The sequence below is a fragment of the Anas acuta genome, chromosome 9 (assembly GCF_963932015.1).
Source record: "Anas acuta chromosome 9, bAnaAcu1.1, whole genome shotgun sequence".
Classification (NCBI taxonomy): domain Eukaryota; kingdom Metazoa; phylum Chordata; class Aves; order Anseriformes; family Anatidae; genus Anas; species Anas acuta.
In genome coordinates, this window is record NC_088987.1 from 12,371,825 (window position 1) to 12,386,146 (window position 14,322).

Consider the following 14,322-nt stretch of genomic DNA (forward strand, 5'->3'; position numbering starts at 1 on the left):
CTGAATCATACTTTAAAGAAGTAAGTAAAATTTAACAGAATACACTAGAAAGTAATTTGTTTCAGAGGAAGGAGCTCTACAGTCAACTGTGCAGCCATTTCAGCCTAACTTACTTGAATGTAATGAACAACAACTTAAAGATATAGTCTGGTGAGCTAAAGACCATAAACGCTTCTTGCTAGCTGATAAGCAAAGCTGACAGTTCTCACTGGTGTCAGAAAGCCTATGGGCTGGTTTTTGTTCTGATTGTTTTTTTCCTCCTCCAGTTAGCGTCAAAAGAAAATGGCACAACATTTCTTGTAAATTTTTGGTTGTATGTCTACTGCAGGGGGCAGATACAGTTCAAAACTAAACAGGAGTTTGCAGAGCAGCAGAATCATATAATTAAATATATGAATGTGAACCACACTAGCTGATACTCCTGAAAAGGAAAGAAGGCTAACAGCTTTGATTTTTTTTTTCTAACCTTCCATTCCTCTTCTATACTTCTGTGCATAATGAACAGGAAAAAAAAAATAGAAAATTAGCCATTTAAAGTTACTTTGTATTGGATGTCTGTACACAAATACACTTTTGGATCACATAAATGTAATAGTGTCAGAGGTATTTGACACTGGCTTATTAGGAGATAGATTGTTTATTGAGGAGGTGATTATGATCTCAAAATCTATAATAATCAGTTCCAACTAATCATTCTTATCCTAGAATATTCGTAATGAAACAAAAAATGAACTTGAAAAGTTAATCAAATGCAATGAAGAACATGCAGCTTATCTGGCAAATGATGAAGTGACAACTGTCAGAAAGAATCTCGAAGCAAGAGGAATAACAGTGGACCCCTGTCTGGTAAGATGCCATTGTGATAAAACATATGGAAGCTCCCTATGAACATTTGGATGTTCTTTCTAGATAGTATACAAAGGATTGTGTCTAAATACTGAGTTTGTAGTCCAGATGTTTGCAAATGGATTACTAATGACTGCTTGCACGCAATTCACACACTTCTGTTGGCTGTCAGACAAGTGCAGTACAACGCTGTGGAATCTGTCAGTTCAGACTGAACTCAGAATCTGCTGAGCAGATTTTCTCACCAGCAGCACAGGCCTGAATTGTGACAAGGCTTGTTTAAAATTATTGTTTGTATGTTATACAGTGGAATCGAGGCCCTTATGAACAAGATATGATAAAAACATGTTGCACATTCCTAAGCTTTCATTGTGGTTGTATGTACAGTTCATAATTACATCCAAGAGAGGGGAATTTTGTAAAAACACTTGCAAAATGCAGTTTTATTAGAGTGCCCTGAGGGAATGTAATGTGGGTTTAAAATGTTCTGTAAAATGATTTATCTTTTTGCAGTGTAAGGCTCTTAACTATAATTAGACCTTTTATCTATTTAAAGATTAATTTTTAACTGAATGAAAATTCAAACAATAAGTAATAGATGTGGATGTTTTAACAGTGATTTTTTTTTCTGCAGTAACTTTAGCTACATCTTTGATATTCATGCGTGTGTTTATTCACAGTAGAAAAGTTATTTATATAACTTGCCTGTTTCTTATACAGAATTTATCATCTCTCAATTTTAAAGGTCAGCATAGTAATCCACATCTGCTGTATGAGTGCTAAGCAACTAATTTTTTTTAACAGCCTTGTTTTCTAAGTGTGTTTAATTTTGAAGAACTAGAACGTAAATATGGAGAAAATGAAGAAAAGATAGCCATTTTTGTTTATATAAGACCCATTAAATATTTCTCTGTGCTTTAATCTGGTTTAACTAGCAAATTAATTTGCATGACTCAAAAATGTATTCTCAATGTTAAGGTGAAGATTGCATCATGCCAAGAGCAGCATAATTTGTCATATTCTGTAGTATATAATTTAAAAATATATTTAAGTACTGTTTTTTTTTGCTAGATAAAAGACACATGGCACCAAATTTATAGAAGGTATTTCCTGAAGACGGCTTTGAACCACTGCAACCTTTGTCGAAGAGGTTTCTATTACTATCAACGGCATTTTGTGGACTCAGAGGTAAAATGTAGGACTGACACACATTAAAGTTTTGCTTAAAATTTTCAGTTAAGTTGAAAACCTCCCACAAATACTTTAAACTAGTCTAACATTTCTTTTGTATCCTTTATCTTAATGTAGCTGGTAATCTTGGATGTTTTCTGTGATGCTTGTGATTTATTAAAATTCCACCCTGGTGGTAATGATATAAAATGACCACTAGAGGTCAGATACGAACTCAGCATCTGCGAATTTGTCAATGTGCATTGCAAATACACTGTTAAAAGCAGTATTGTACAGCTATTGATATCTTGTTGGCATCCATTTTTCCCACTTTTACGTTGATATTTGTTTTCTTTATTGGTACTAAATGATCGGTGAAAGCTATAAGTAAAGGTGTTTTTTTATGAAATAAGCATGGTAAATAAGTGTTTAGAGTTGATGCTTGGAACCCGATGTGATCAACAGGGGAGAAAAGCAACTGGAGCTTACAACTGGCTGGTTGTAAATAATTATCTTTTCTGTTAAATGACTTTCCAGTTTTCTAAAGCAAAACTTGTACAACAAATGACCGTATGCACAAAGTAACACAAAGAAAAGAACATGCAGTTTTTTACTTCCGTATTTTAAATCAGAGAAATTACTGAAAGAGTGGAGCTCCTGACTTTCTGTGGAGTTTTGTTTTGCTTTTAAATGAGAAACAACTATCCTTATAGAGCCAGAAATCTTTACTGCTGTAGAAATATCTTTGTCTCTGAGAGACAAGAGAATGAGATTGTAGGGTAGAAAGCTGCCACTCTGATGTCCAGCCACCTCTTCCCCCCCCCCCTTTTTTTTTTGTCTTTTAAGGCGTCCTTAATGTGATATTAGTTCTCCTAGCAAGTGTAGAAATAGAAACTGTCTCTTCTGTTGTTAATTAATACAGCCCTTGCTCCAACTCTGTCTTCAGAAGCATTTGGCAGACAGGGAGTTACAATATGGAATTCAGCTGTTGTCTTTCAGTGTGTTATGAACAAGTGTGGTGTTTCAGTGAGTATTAGGTCATACTCACAACCTTTCTTATAGGATGAGTAAACTTTCTTTATTATATCCCTTAATATGTCAGTTTCTGTTGAAAAATGAAATTAAAAGATTGAAAAGAGATTTAATATGCATACACTGTATTAAATAGGGCTGATACGTTTTTTAAGATGTATATTTGTTTCTTTGTTACTTCCAGCAGTTATTCTGTGGGATTTTTATGTGAGATCAGGATGTGTATACGTAGGGCCTTGTAAGTGTAGGATATTTCCTGGACATCAAGGGTCTGACAGTACGACTTCCTTCATTTCAGCTCGAATGCAATGATATTGTCCTCTTCTGGCGAATTCAGCGAATGCTGGCAATTACAGCAAATACGCTGAGGCAGCAGCTTACTAATACTGAAGGTAAGGCTCACAGTGAATTGAGGTGTTTGAAATAAAAAAAAAAAAAAAAGTTGGTTGTTTTTTTTTTTTTTTTTAGCATTCCTCTAGCTCTCTGTCCCTTTCATGCTCAGCATGACTGGCTGATTTTTATGTCCTGGTTGGGTAATTAAAGAATGTAAAGTAACTAAAATTTGACGTTTCATTTACATTAAATTAGAGTGATTAATGATTTACATTAAATTAGAATGATTTAATGTAAATGGAATGTCAAATAATTAAGATACTTTCCAGTTTAAAGTATTTTCAGCTTATCTGATGCCAATTGTCTATTCTTCCAAGCAGAAAAATAAATCAATAAATAGTGACTACGTTTTTCTTTCTCAAGTCAATGTTGCTATATATTTTAATTTTAAAATATTTGATATTTTTTAAAAAATGTAGCTGCAGAAGTGCTATTGCTCACCCCTCCTTTGTTTTTCCAACAGTAAGACGCTTGGAAAAGAATGTAAAGGAAGTGCTTGAAGATTTTGCTGAGGACAGTGAAAAAAAGGTTAAGCTCCTAACTGGCAAAAGGGTCCAGCTTGCAGAGGATCTCAGTAAGTACCTGCTTTATAGTCTTCGGGAAGTAGCTTGAAGTGAAACAGATTCTGACCTCTGTCCCTATGAATGGGACAGTAAGGTTAAGAACACCTAATGCTATGCAGCTCATTCACATACTAGTGTTTTGTAAGTATTACAAATGGATTATTTTTTTTTTAATATAGTCAGATCTTACTGATTTAAATGATAGAAGAATATAATTTACACTAGATGTATACTCACTGATACAAATACATTGCACCAGTATATTGAGAAATATAGTTAAAACACAGTAATGTCATAAAGGGTCGTTGCTGTTTTTCTAGTACAGTATGGTTAATCCACACCTCTGAGACCTACCTGTCTCTGGGTCATTCGGTCTTGACTATATAAGGAGGATTTGATCACATACTTTTAATCGTTGGGTGCCTCCCACAGATAATGCTGACGCATTTAACACAGATTAGTTGGAAATGCCGTTGACTTCCTGACCAGCTGTTTTTAGTCCTTGCATACAGAACCAAAACCTGTCAGCTTATTAAACTGAGATGACCGTTATATTGAGAGACAAAACAAGGAAGAAAATCTAGCAGATTTAACCTTCTGGAAGGACTACAGTTAGTGTAGTGATTTGAGTCACTCAGGAAGTGTCACGGAGTTCTGTTGTTAATATATTAAGTTCTTAAACAGTGAAAGGTTTGAAGGGGACAATTGAGGCTGGGGTACTACTTGTGCTAGCTACCTTCACATCTATTGAGGTTTAGACAGACTTGTAGCTGCTGGGGCTTCCTCTTGCACATGCATTGTTTCCTTGGCAGCATTCTGCTATTATTCTGTGAGGCTTCCACTCAGACCCTCTCTGTACACTCAGACGTGGCAGGGAAAAAAAAAATGTTGTGCAAAAGGAGAAAAAAAAAGTTTGTGATAAGTAAAAATCCATGTGAATACATAAATATCTGTATTTGGAGATCACAGATTGTTGTTATTGATATCTCAATCAGTTACAGTATTTGTCCTTTAGAAGGTGTTGCTGTAATAGTTCAGAATTGTATGTAGGAGTTGTAGTGAATCTAGGACAAATGATCTGTCTATTAGGCTGTTTGGTCTCTGCAATAGCTAGTTTGACTATCTAAGGTTTATTATAGGTCCACAACTCTCTCCATGCATCCTGTATTGCTTTTGAAACCCTATATCAGCCTTCTTGTAGCCATTCTTTTGAATGGAAAGTATTTTACAAAATAAGGTTTCCCCCTTGCCTTCCTGCCAATGTTGAGGTAAAACTAGTGGTGACCTGTACAGTGAAGCATAGGTATTTAATGAGGTAGTGGTCTCCTTTTATTACTGAACAATGCTGTTTGCTTTCTGACAAATTGACTTGGAATTTTTGTGTTGTCAGTTTTACTTCTCACCAGCATCGGGAATAATGTTCAATTTCAAAGCAGTAATGGCTGGAGTTTTTATTTTATAAACTCAGACTAGACCTGTAGGAGCACACTGTGTGGTTATAAACATAGGTATCTGTGCTTTAGTATGCTTGCTTCAACTTTGTAGTATGTATTTCATAAATTACCATCTAGCTAAAACACCATCATTGCACCAAATTTCTTTAGATTCAGGAGGTCGCAGATCCCAGGCACATTTTTCTAATGAAATAATCATTATTCGGTGCAAAAAGATGTATGATGACATGCTCTGTTTTATTGTACCTATGGGAAGATTTTAAAACCACCACTGATTAGCTCTGTTAGTCAAATCAGCAATGTTCTCTCTACTTTCTGCATGCTTTTATTGCTAAGTGGTGATAATTTTTATGGACAAATGACAAGGAAAGGGGATTTCTGTGCCTTTCCCATAGTGAATAGAGTGCTTGTCTGCGTTGCAATTTTTTATACTCCCGAGTCAGACTTTGATAGCATAATGCATTGAACTCTCAGGTGGCTTTGCAAGTAATTTAATTCTTACAGCACTGAGTGGTGATCAGAACTCTGCTTAAGGAAAGAAAGTCCTCAGTCCCACAATGCACATTCATAAAGTATTTGTATTTTAATTAGGAATGGAAGGGATCTACGGTGTCATAAAGTCTAGTCTTCCTCTGTTGTAGACAGCTGTGTTTGTATAATCCATCTTGTTCATTTATTTTGAGCTCCATCTTTCAATTGGTTGACTTTTGGAGGCTTGCTATTCATACTGAATACCTGTTCCAGTATATCATTCCTCTGATAGTTACAAACTGTCTTTTAATTCCTATTGTAAATTTGTTAATATGAGGCTCTGCTTGTTAATAGAGTTTCCTATCAGAAAGCTCTATAAACTCTATCTATAAATCTAACTTCTTTATGTAACTGAGGTTGGGATGCTTCTTTTTGATACTGATGATATGGCAATCCTGCCTTACTTTTGTCTGTCAGCTTTTTAATGTTGAAGCACTTAAAGTGTTTTATTGTTCATTCAAGATATTGTTTGATGGCAAACTGTTTATTACATGGCAACCCAATCTCATAATGAGAGCTCACGTAAGTCTCAGAACTTACTTCAGCAGGTTTTGTCTATATTCTGCATCCTGGAATTGTATTTCAACCTCAGTGAATTTTCCTTGACAGCCTTTAGGTCCTGAGTCTTGCTGCCTTTCTGTGTTTATTTCAAACAGTTTCTGACAAATTACACGTTTTGTAAAGTACTGAAGGTTTTCTTCTAATAGAGGCCTTTATCTGTTATGGGCTCCTCCCCAGGAGTATCATTTTGATACTAGTGCCAGTGAACGAATTAAGTTTATGGAAATAAAGAAGCCCTAGGACAGGAGACATCTGGAAGAAGGGGTTATAAAATATAAAAAGAGGCAGAGCAGAAGGTGAATAGCTGAATTGGGAAAAAGTAACTTTATAAACTTTTCAATTCCGCCATTCTTAGAGATTAATAGCTTTTGAAAGAGGCCTGCAGTGGGTGTACCCCAGAGTCTTGCCCCTAGCAGTGAGCAGGTATGGGTACCTAAGGAAAAGCATAAGAACAGGTTAAACATACAGCAGTGCTTCTCTAGTGTGGTCTTTCACCAATCTGTGGTTCCAAGATTCCTAATCCTGAGGTAATATCTTTGTGATTAATAGCCCTTCATGATTTTTCCCCCTGTGAATTTCTGTAATTGCTTTTTGAACTCATGTAAACTTTGGCATCTGCAACATCCTGTGGCAATTAGTTCCAGAGTTTAACTACACATTGTGTGAAAAAGTACTTCCTTTTGTTTGTTTCTGAGCCACCTGCCAGTTTCATTTGGTTTTCCTTAGTCCTTGCACTGTGAAAAACATTCAGTAATCTTTCTCCCTTCATTTTTTGTGCCTCTTATGACTTCACAGATGCTTATGCTACCAGCACTTGCTCTTCTTTTTCCTGGTTGAAAAATTCTCATGTGTAGTTGCTCCTTGCAAGGACATTGGCAGGGCGTGTTGAAATCATGAAACACCCTTTGTAGTTCTACTAAACCCTTTTTGAATTGAAAGAGCAGGCCTGCACACAATATTTGAGCTGTACCTGCCTTCTAGATGTGTGCAGTTATATTATGATGCTTTCTGGTTTTTATTCTGGTCTTTTACTAATAATTAGTAAGTCTGTTCCCTTTCTTGACTGCTCCTTAGCAATGAGCTGATGATTGCACGGGGCTACCTGTTACAACCCCAGGTTATTTTGTGAGAAGTAACAGCCAGTCCAGAGTCCATCAGCCTAGTCATTTTCCATGCTGTATTCAAAACCGTAGAGATAATTGAGATATGTTTGTTTTGCTGAGGATGTGGAAACAAGAGGAAGCTGCTGTCTGTCTCTTATATAACTGGGTACTTGAGGCATATTCAGCAGTCCGTAGGAACCTCTTCTAATGTAGTTGTTTACAATCTCCCTCGCAACTCTGGTGCAATATCTGTCTTGAAGTTCTTCACTGAAGTTGTCTGTCAGTTGAAAATCGTAGCCAGGTCTTTCACCCCATGTTGACTTATCAGCAACAACAAGATTTATATTTGCTTTCCAGTTCGTAGATGCTTCTAGATAGTGCTGGCTGCCAAAGGACAAAGTATTTTGATATGAAACTTATGTTATACAGACCTTGGTATTTTGCTATATGCTTAGCTAAATCAGTATCTTAAATACATCATGTGCTAGGTTCTGTAAGAAGTAAAATAGGGTAAAGTGAGCTAAAAGTATTATGGCAAACATTAATCTTTTGAAGGAGAATTTCCGCTCATAAAAATGTCAGGACTGCATTATTTTTACTGCATGCTCTAAAGCACTGCTTGTGTCTTCTTTTTTTTGCTGTTTTGTTCGTAATAGAAATTACAGAGTAGCAACTATAGTAGAAATATTCTATAGATCAGAGCAAAATTGATGACTTGAATAAATCTTAACTTTCTGCAGATGACTACATAATGTGGCTACTTTTGTTTTTGTTGAACAACCAGTGAAGGGCTTCCCAGAACTATCTGTTTTCAGAGTGCCACTCTGCTTGGACTTGCTTCTTTTCTGTAGAAGGCCAAAGCAAGCTTCCTCAGTAGCATGAGCTTTGTACAGTAGTTCAATTGCTTTACACCTTTTCCAACACAAGATGGCAATGATTGACCTTTGTGGGAGTGGGAAGGATTAGCATGGCAGCAGAGCTGGTGCCAAGCCTTCCATCCCTGGTTACTATTTCTTGTTTTTTGATGCATGCACATAGCATACGCAGTGGGCATTTGTTGCTTGGATAATAGCTTTTTTTCCTCTGGGGGAAGATGCACTTGCCTAGCCTTGTCCCTCTTGTTTTCCACGCTCTGATTTTTTTTTGTTTTGTTTTGTTTTGTTTTTCTTTTATATATGAAGATTACAATTTATAAAGATTGTAAGGGATGATAATTTTTTCTCAGATATATAATTCTCATTAGCAAATGTATGGCAAGCTTTAGTTTAATAAGCTTTGTTACTAAATAACTGTTAAAATCTGAATACTTTAATCATTTTGGAAAGGAAATAGGATCTTTCAGCATTTTATCCTAAATCTGAGCTACAATTGCAGTTGCATTTAAAACATGCTAGGTGGTGCATGTGTACATTGTATTCTTAAAGCGGATCCTACTTTCAGGCCACCAACAGGAGCTTTGCCATTTACTTCACTGGAGACAAAATACTTTACTGAGACTAAGAAAATACACACATGATCTATCTTCCCTTATTTCCTTTCCTTAATTCCTTTCAAACAGCTAAAATAAAATGCAAGGGTATTGTTTATGGAAAAATTATTTCTGTACAGGATAATCACACAGAAGGACAGTACACGTAAAGCATCTTTCCTAGGCCAGCCTGCTATTCATTCAGTGTCGTGTTTCCTCACAAGCTAAAAAACACAGAAAGAAAACAGAACTTCACTAAATTATGTGTAAAACTATGTGCATTTCCGTGGGGTGAGTCACTGGCAGAAAGTGGGAAGAAGCTTGCGGAATGCCTGTGGAAATTGGATCCAGAAATTACTAGGTATGAATGTGAAGGGGTCAGCCTCTGAGTTCATTTGTCAGTAATATTGACACCTGTACAGGTGTCCTGGGCTAGCTGAGACTTCATTCTGCACAAAAGCCTTTTGAAACTTGTAAGTAGTGAGCCCTCACATGAAGAAATGAGAGTCCTTAGCTTAGGGCAATTTGTTTAAATTCTGTCATACATTTGTAATGTGTAAAATATAACAATTTGTGGAACTTTATTTTTTTTTTGTATAGAGTAGAGCATACAAAAACTAATAAACCAGTGTTGTAGTAAAATACTTTCAAGTTTGACATCTAAAACCGTTGCTTAAAAGTTCACACACAAAATCCTTAACGTACTACTTCTTGTGTTGAATCCATTACAGTTGAGTGCAAACCTTGCAGTTGTGCTATGCTGCACTCTGTTTTGCAAACTGTCTTTGAGCATGAATGATTTAATATCACATACATAATACGCTGTAATGCAGTTAGCTAACAGTAGTTCAGGTTGGTACTTTCAAATTGCTGACTCAGGATCTGGGATTTCTGTGATGTATTTGGCTAAGCTGAGCGGGCTCTGTTATGTCTGTTGTATGCAGCAAACTGATTTAGATCCAAGTGAATCTCCTTTTTTCATTATTCATTTATTTGAAGTTGAGGATAAAGTCTATGAGCAGTACTTTGCAGATAATGACTTGCTCTGTGGTTGTTGCTTTTTTGTGTTGTGTTTTTGTTTTTTTTCTCCTTTCATTGCTCTTAGCCACAGAATAAAAATGCTATGTGAAACTAATCCTATGTTGTGGTCATTACTGTAGCCTAATTAAATTTCAGTCCTTTGAGATGACTGTCAACAGTATTTTGATTTTACCTCTGTCCTATGTGACATTGTTGATTACATATGCTCATGACTTAGCTTCGGACTTAGCTTCGACTTGGCTTTCTAAAGCCTTCGCTTCTCTTTTCTTTGCTGTTATGGGCTTCACCTTTTTTAAAAGGTTAAAAGTTTCATAGGGGAAAAAGCTCAGCTATAGGAAGAAAGTTCTTCTCTCAAATGGGCATATATCAGATAATTTCCCCTAGAAACCAAAGGCAGACAAAACAGCTCAAAAGGCAGCTGTTAGTAGTCTTTAAATCAATGTTTAAGGTGCTTGTTGAGAAGCAACATGGTTTTCAGTGTTTACAAGAGAGAGGAATAAAAGGTATAATTTTGAAGATATTTAGTTAGAGCCCAGATGTTATCCCCACTGCACAAGGAATTCTCAAAGAAAGGCATAGAAAAAAGGAAAGCATCCTAGGAAATCCAAATGGAGGAGTTATTTTTTAAGAATCTTCAGAATTACAATTTTGTGCTCTCATTTTTTTCCATGATGCCTAACGATTGTTTGAGAAGCTACTGCGGTAAAAATGTGTTCACTTTGTAGTTGTGAGGCATTTCACAGAAAGGCAGCATTTCTTCTTTTGCTCCATTCAGCTGGTCATAGCAGTGTTCCTGAGGAGCGTGTAGTTACAGTCTGATCCTGAGCTGACAAGCTTGCACCAGGAGGTGTTGTGGCCTTCTATTCAAACAAAATCAGAGTGGCCATTCCTCCCTGGGAATCATCAAACACGTCTTCAGGCTCCTAATAAGCATGTTGCGGGGTAGCTGCTGTCTTCACAGTCCCCTACCAGCAGCTCCCACCAGGATGCTAGTGTGGCCTGCATCTTTTCAGAGGCTGATTGTCACTTCGAACACGTTCATTTCTGCCCACATCTCAATCAGTCAAATAAAGTGCTTGTGTGGGCCATATGTGTCTAATGACTTCAAGATTTACTGGCGGCAGCCCCGTGCAGGTGGCAGTGTGACTCCCGGGCTCCGGGTGAGCTCTGTAGAGGACTTGGAGCTCCATGATGCAAAAAGTTGGAGGCAACACACTTGGAATCAGTCGGTGCATTCACGTCTTCCAGTTGCCCTCCTTTGAACAAGAGCGAGTCAACAACATGAGACTAAAATACGTCCTGTTAATTTAGTAGATTTGCCAACTTGCAGTTACTAGGATAGAACGCAATTCAACTGTTTTTCACATGATTATTGAGTTTAATTCCACGTAAAGAGTTTATGAAATTAACCTAAGTGTGCTTTGGTATGAAAGACCCTGGCTGAATGTTTTATTTTCTTTAAGTTCTGCGGCAGCTGCTCGAAACTGATGAATTAGAACCAGAAGAATGTGTAGGATGGTCTCTGTCAAAGTGCAGATAAGGTAGTTCCTGCTCTGTATCATGGCAGAAAGTGCTTTAAAAGCTGCATCTTCTCAGAGAGGGAAGTAATCCTCAAGGGAGAACATCCATCACGTGTAAACCTCCTGTGATGGAGTGATGGTTTACTTAACTTAAGAATCCCAGATGACCAAAGTGCCTCTGCTACAATTCCTTAAAGTTATTGATGAAGAGTTAGGCACTGGTGTCCAGGTTCCGAAACGGATGCTTACAAAGTTCAGCACATTTGTCACTGACGAAGCGAAGTCTATCACTTAAAGTTGATGTTGAAAAATGATGATAAACTGCTGCATGAGTAATGACGTATTTAATCCCTGTTAATCTAGACCTAGATACACATTTTTGGTAATCAAGGGCCATTCTTTCCATGCCAAATTTATTTATTTTTTCCTAAAATGCCCTTAATGATGCAAGGATCAAAATATTTAATTGTACGCTATTTTCTTTTCAGTACTGGTTGTTTGAGGGTTGCTATTAATCAACTTTTGAGTAAGTACTTACTGTGTAGATATTGCTACTTGTGGAAATGCAAAATTTTAAACTAACTGGTGTAGGTATTTGCTTAGAACTAGTATGGGACTGTGGAGTGTTCACTTCAGAACCTGAAGAAATCAGTGAAATGAGTGCTCTGCATTTTTAATACTGTAATGGTTTCTACTTAATTTTTGATGGTCAGAAACTTCATTATTATTGTGATCTAAAAATTTATCTCATCGCAATCTAATTTTCTGACAGAGTTTTGCATAAACATTCCTGATAGCATATTAGATCGTTATTTAACTAACTACCGAGTACATTTTATTTTGGGTGGAGAACCAGTGTATATCAGCTATTTATACTGTTAGTCTCCTTACACTTTCATAGCTCCAAGGAGATGGTAGCCTTTATATAAGTAATTTACATGTATAACTGTATGTGTCTTTTCTGCATGAGTTAGAAAAAAGTAAATTATTTAACAACACTAGATGAATCACTGGGTAATATTTCTAGTTTGCCTTTACTGTATACTTTTTGCCATTTCCATCCAAAATAATGAATAACATCATGTTCTGATACATGCTAGGTTAATTTTCTTGATTTTGAAATGAAAACTGTGTGTGTAAGTCTGATTCAAGAGGTGAGTCTGGTTTATGAGGTTTTCTTGTCATTCTGCTGCTAAGCTCCTTCCAGCTTTCCAGTAGGCAGCAAAACTAAAATTTGTTGAAAGATTGAGTTATTAGAACAGTTTTAATTAAAAATATATGGTAGAGACAGAGGACTGGAAGGAGCCCAAGTCCTACCTTGCTACTGCAGACATCATGACTCTCATAAACTCGATTATTAATCTTTATTAAGCTGCATTTGTACATTAAGCTAACCGTAATGGCAGTATAGAAATGTATACTAGTCTGTGACTTCACATTTTGCAGTGGTAATATTTAGTTTCTTTTCTGTAGACAAGAGGGACTTGTGTAATAACCTGTAGAAACATCTTGTATAAAGTCAGAAGTCTGTGTAGTTGTCACTTCTGCTTCAGGCACATACCTCTGCTCTATGTTCCTGCCCTGCCAGGGACAGAAAGACTTCGTGCTTACCAGGCTGAAGAGCCCTGGGGACAGCTCCAAGAAGTACAGTGAACTTCTGTTCTGCTTGGCTGAGGAGCAGGGAAATGTGTTGTTGAAGCCATTTCATTAAGCTGCAAAGGTCCCACTTGTGAATCTGGGGCAGCTATAGGTCAAGGCATTGATTGATCGGTAACCTACAGTTTCACCAGCACAATGCACAATTCCCGTTTCTGGTGCTAAAAAGCATTATTAGTAATGCTAAATTAATGTGGCAAAGCTCAATACCTTGTAAAAATAGCTGAAGTGTTTTCAGATTAGGTTATCTTCTGCTGCTGCCTGGTTCTCTTTAGTCTGAAATAAAAGTGGGAACTGATAGCTTTGCTCAGATAAAATATGTAGGGGGAATATGATATTAATACTTGCAACAGAAGCAACTTCAGTGATGGCAGGTTTGATTTTTACTTTTATTTTTTTCTGTCTAAAATGACAAGATTAAAATTTTGTTAGGTTCCTAGAACAGGCTAAATTTACAATCTAATTTATCTTTTCCTGCTTTAGAGGCAGATCCACCTGTAAATAGGGAAAAGAGGAATTTTCACTCTGTATGTATTTGTAAGAAACAGTTTCTCTGTTTTCTCCTGTTAATGCTATGCTGTTGGCTCAGGATGGCAAAGGGATTTAAGGCGGCAAGTAGAAGGGTTGTAACTAACTCTGAATATAATGGTGGATGTATGTCTGAGAAGGGAAGCCTGATCCGTAAATGTATTTACAAAGCTTAGTATCAGAATTGTCCTGTTCCAGAGAGCATTCTTTGAAATCAGAATTAATAGAAAGAATTCAATTGATCTGGCTGTAAATTCAACTCTTACCACAGATTGCAGTAGGTATAAGAAACACAGTCACAGTGAAGGCATCAGTTAGCATCTTCATTCAAACTGCTAGTAACTGAAGGGTATGCTAGCTGTTTTCTGCAAGCTTGCGTTTTAAAGGCTATTTCTAATGATTCAGGGATTGTCTACGTGAACTATTATAAATTCCATTTAAACTTTGCCGAGTTCT

General features: G+C 36.7%; 1 protein-coding gene across 4 annotated transcripts in view; it reads left to right on the forward strand.

Annotated features, from left to right (window-relative positions):
* Positions 1 to 14,322, forward strand: part of OPA1 (OPA1 mitochondrial dynamin like GTPase) — a 52,318-nt gene that overhangs the window by 29,499 nt on the left and 8,497 nt on the right. For all 4 annotated transcript variants that reach the window (XM_068692756.1, XM_068692758.1, XM_068692757.1 and 1 more), the window contains 4 exons: positions 706 to 846; positions 1,918 to 2,034; positions 3,347 to 3,440; positions 3,905 to 4,015. In XM_068692756.1, the coding sequence (XP_068548857.1) occupies positions 706 to 846; positions 1,918 to 2,034; positions 3,347 to 3,440; positions 3,905 to 4,015 (463 nt within the window). The remainder of the gene's footprint in view (positions 1 to 705; positions 847 to 1,917; positions 2,035 to 3,346; positions 3,441 to 3,904; positions 4,016 to 14,322) is intronic.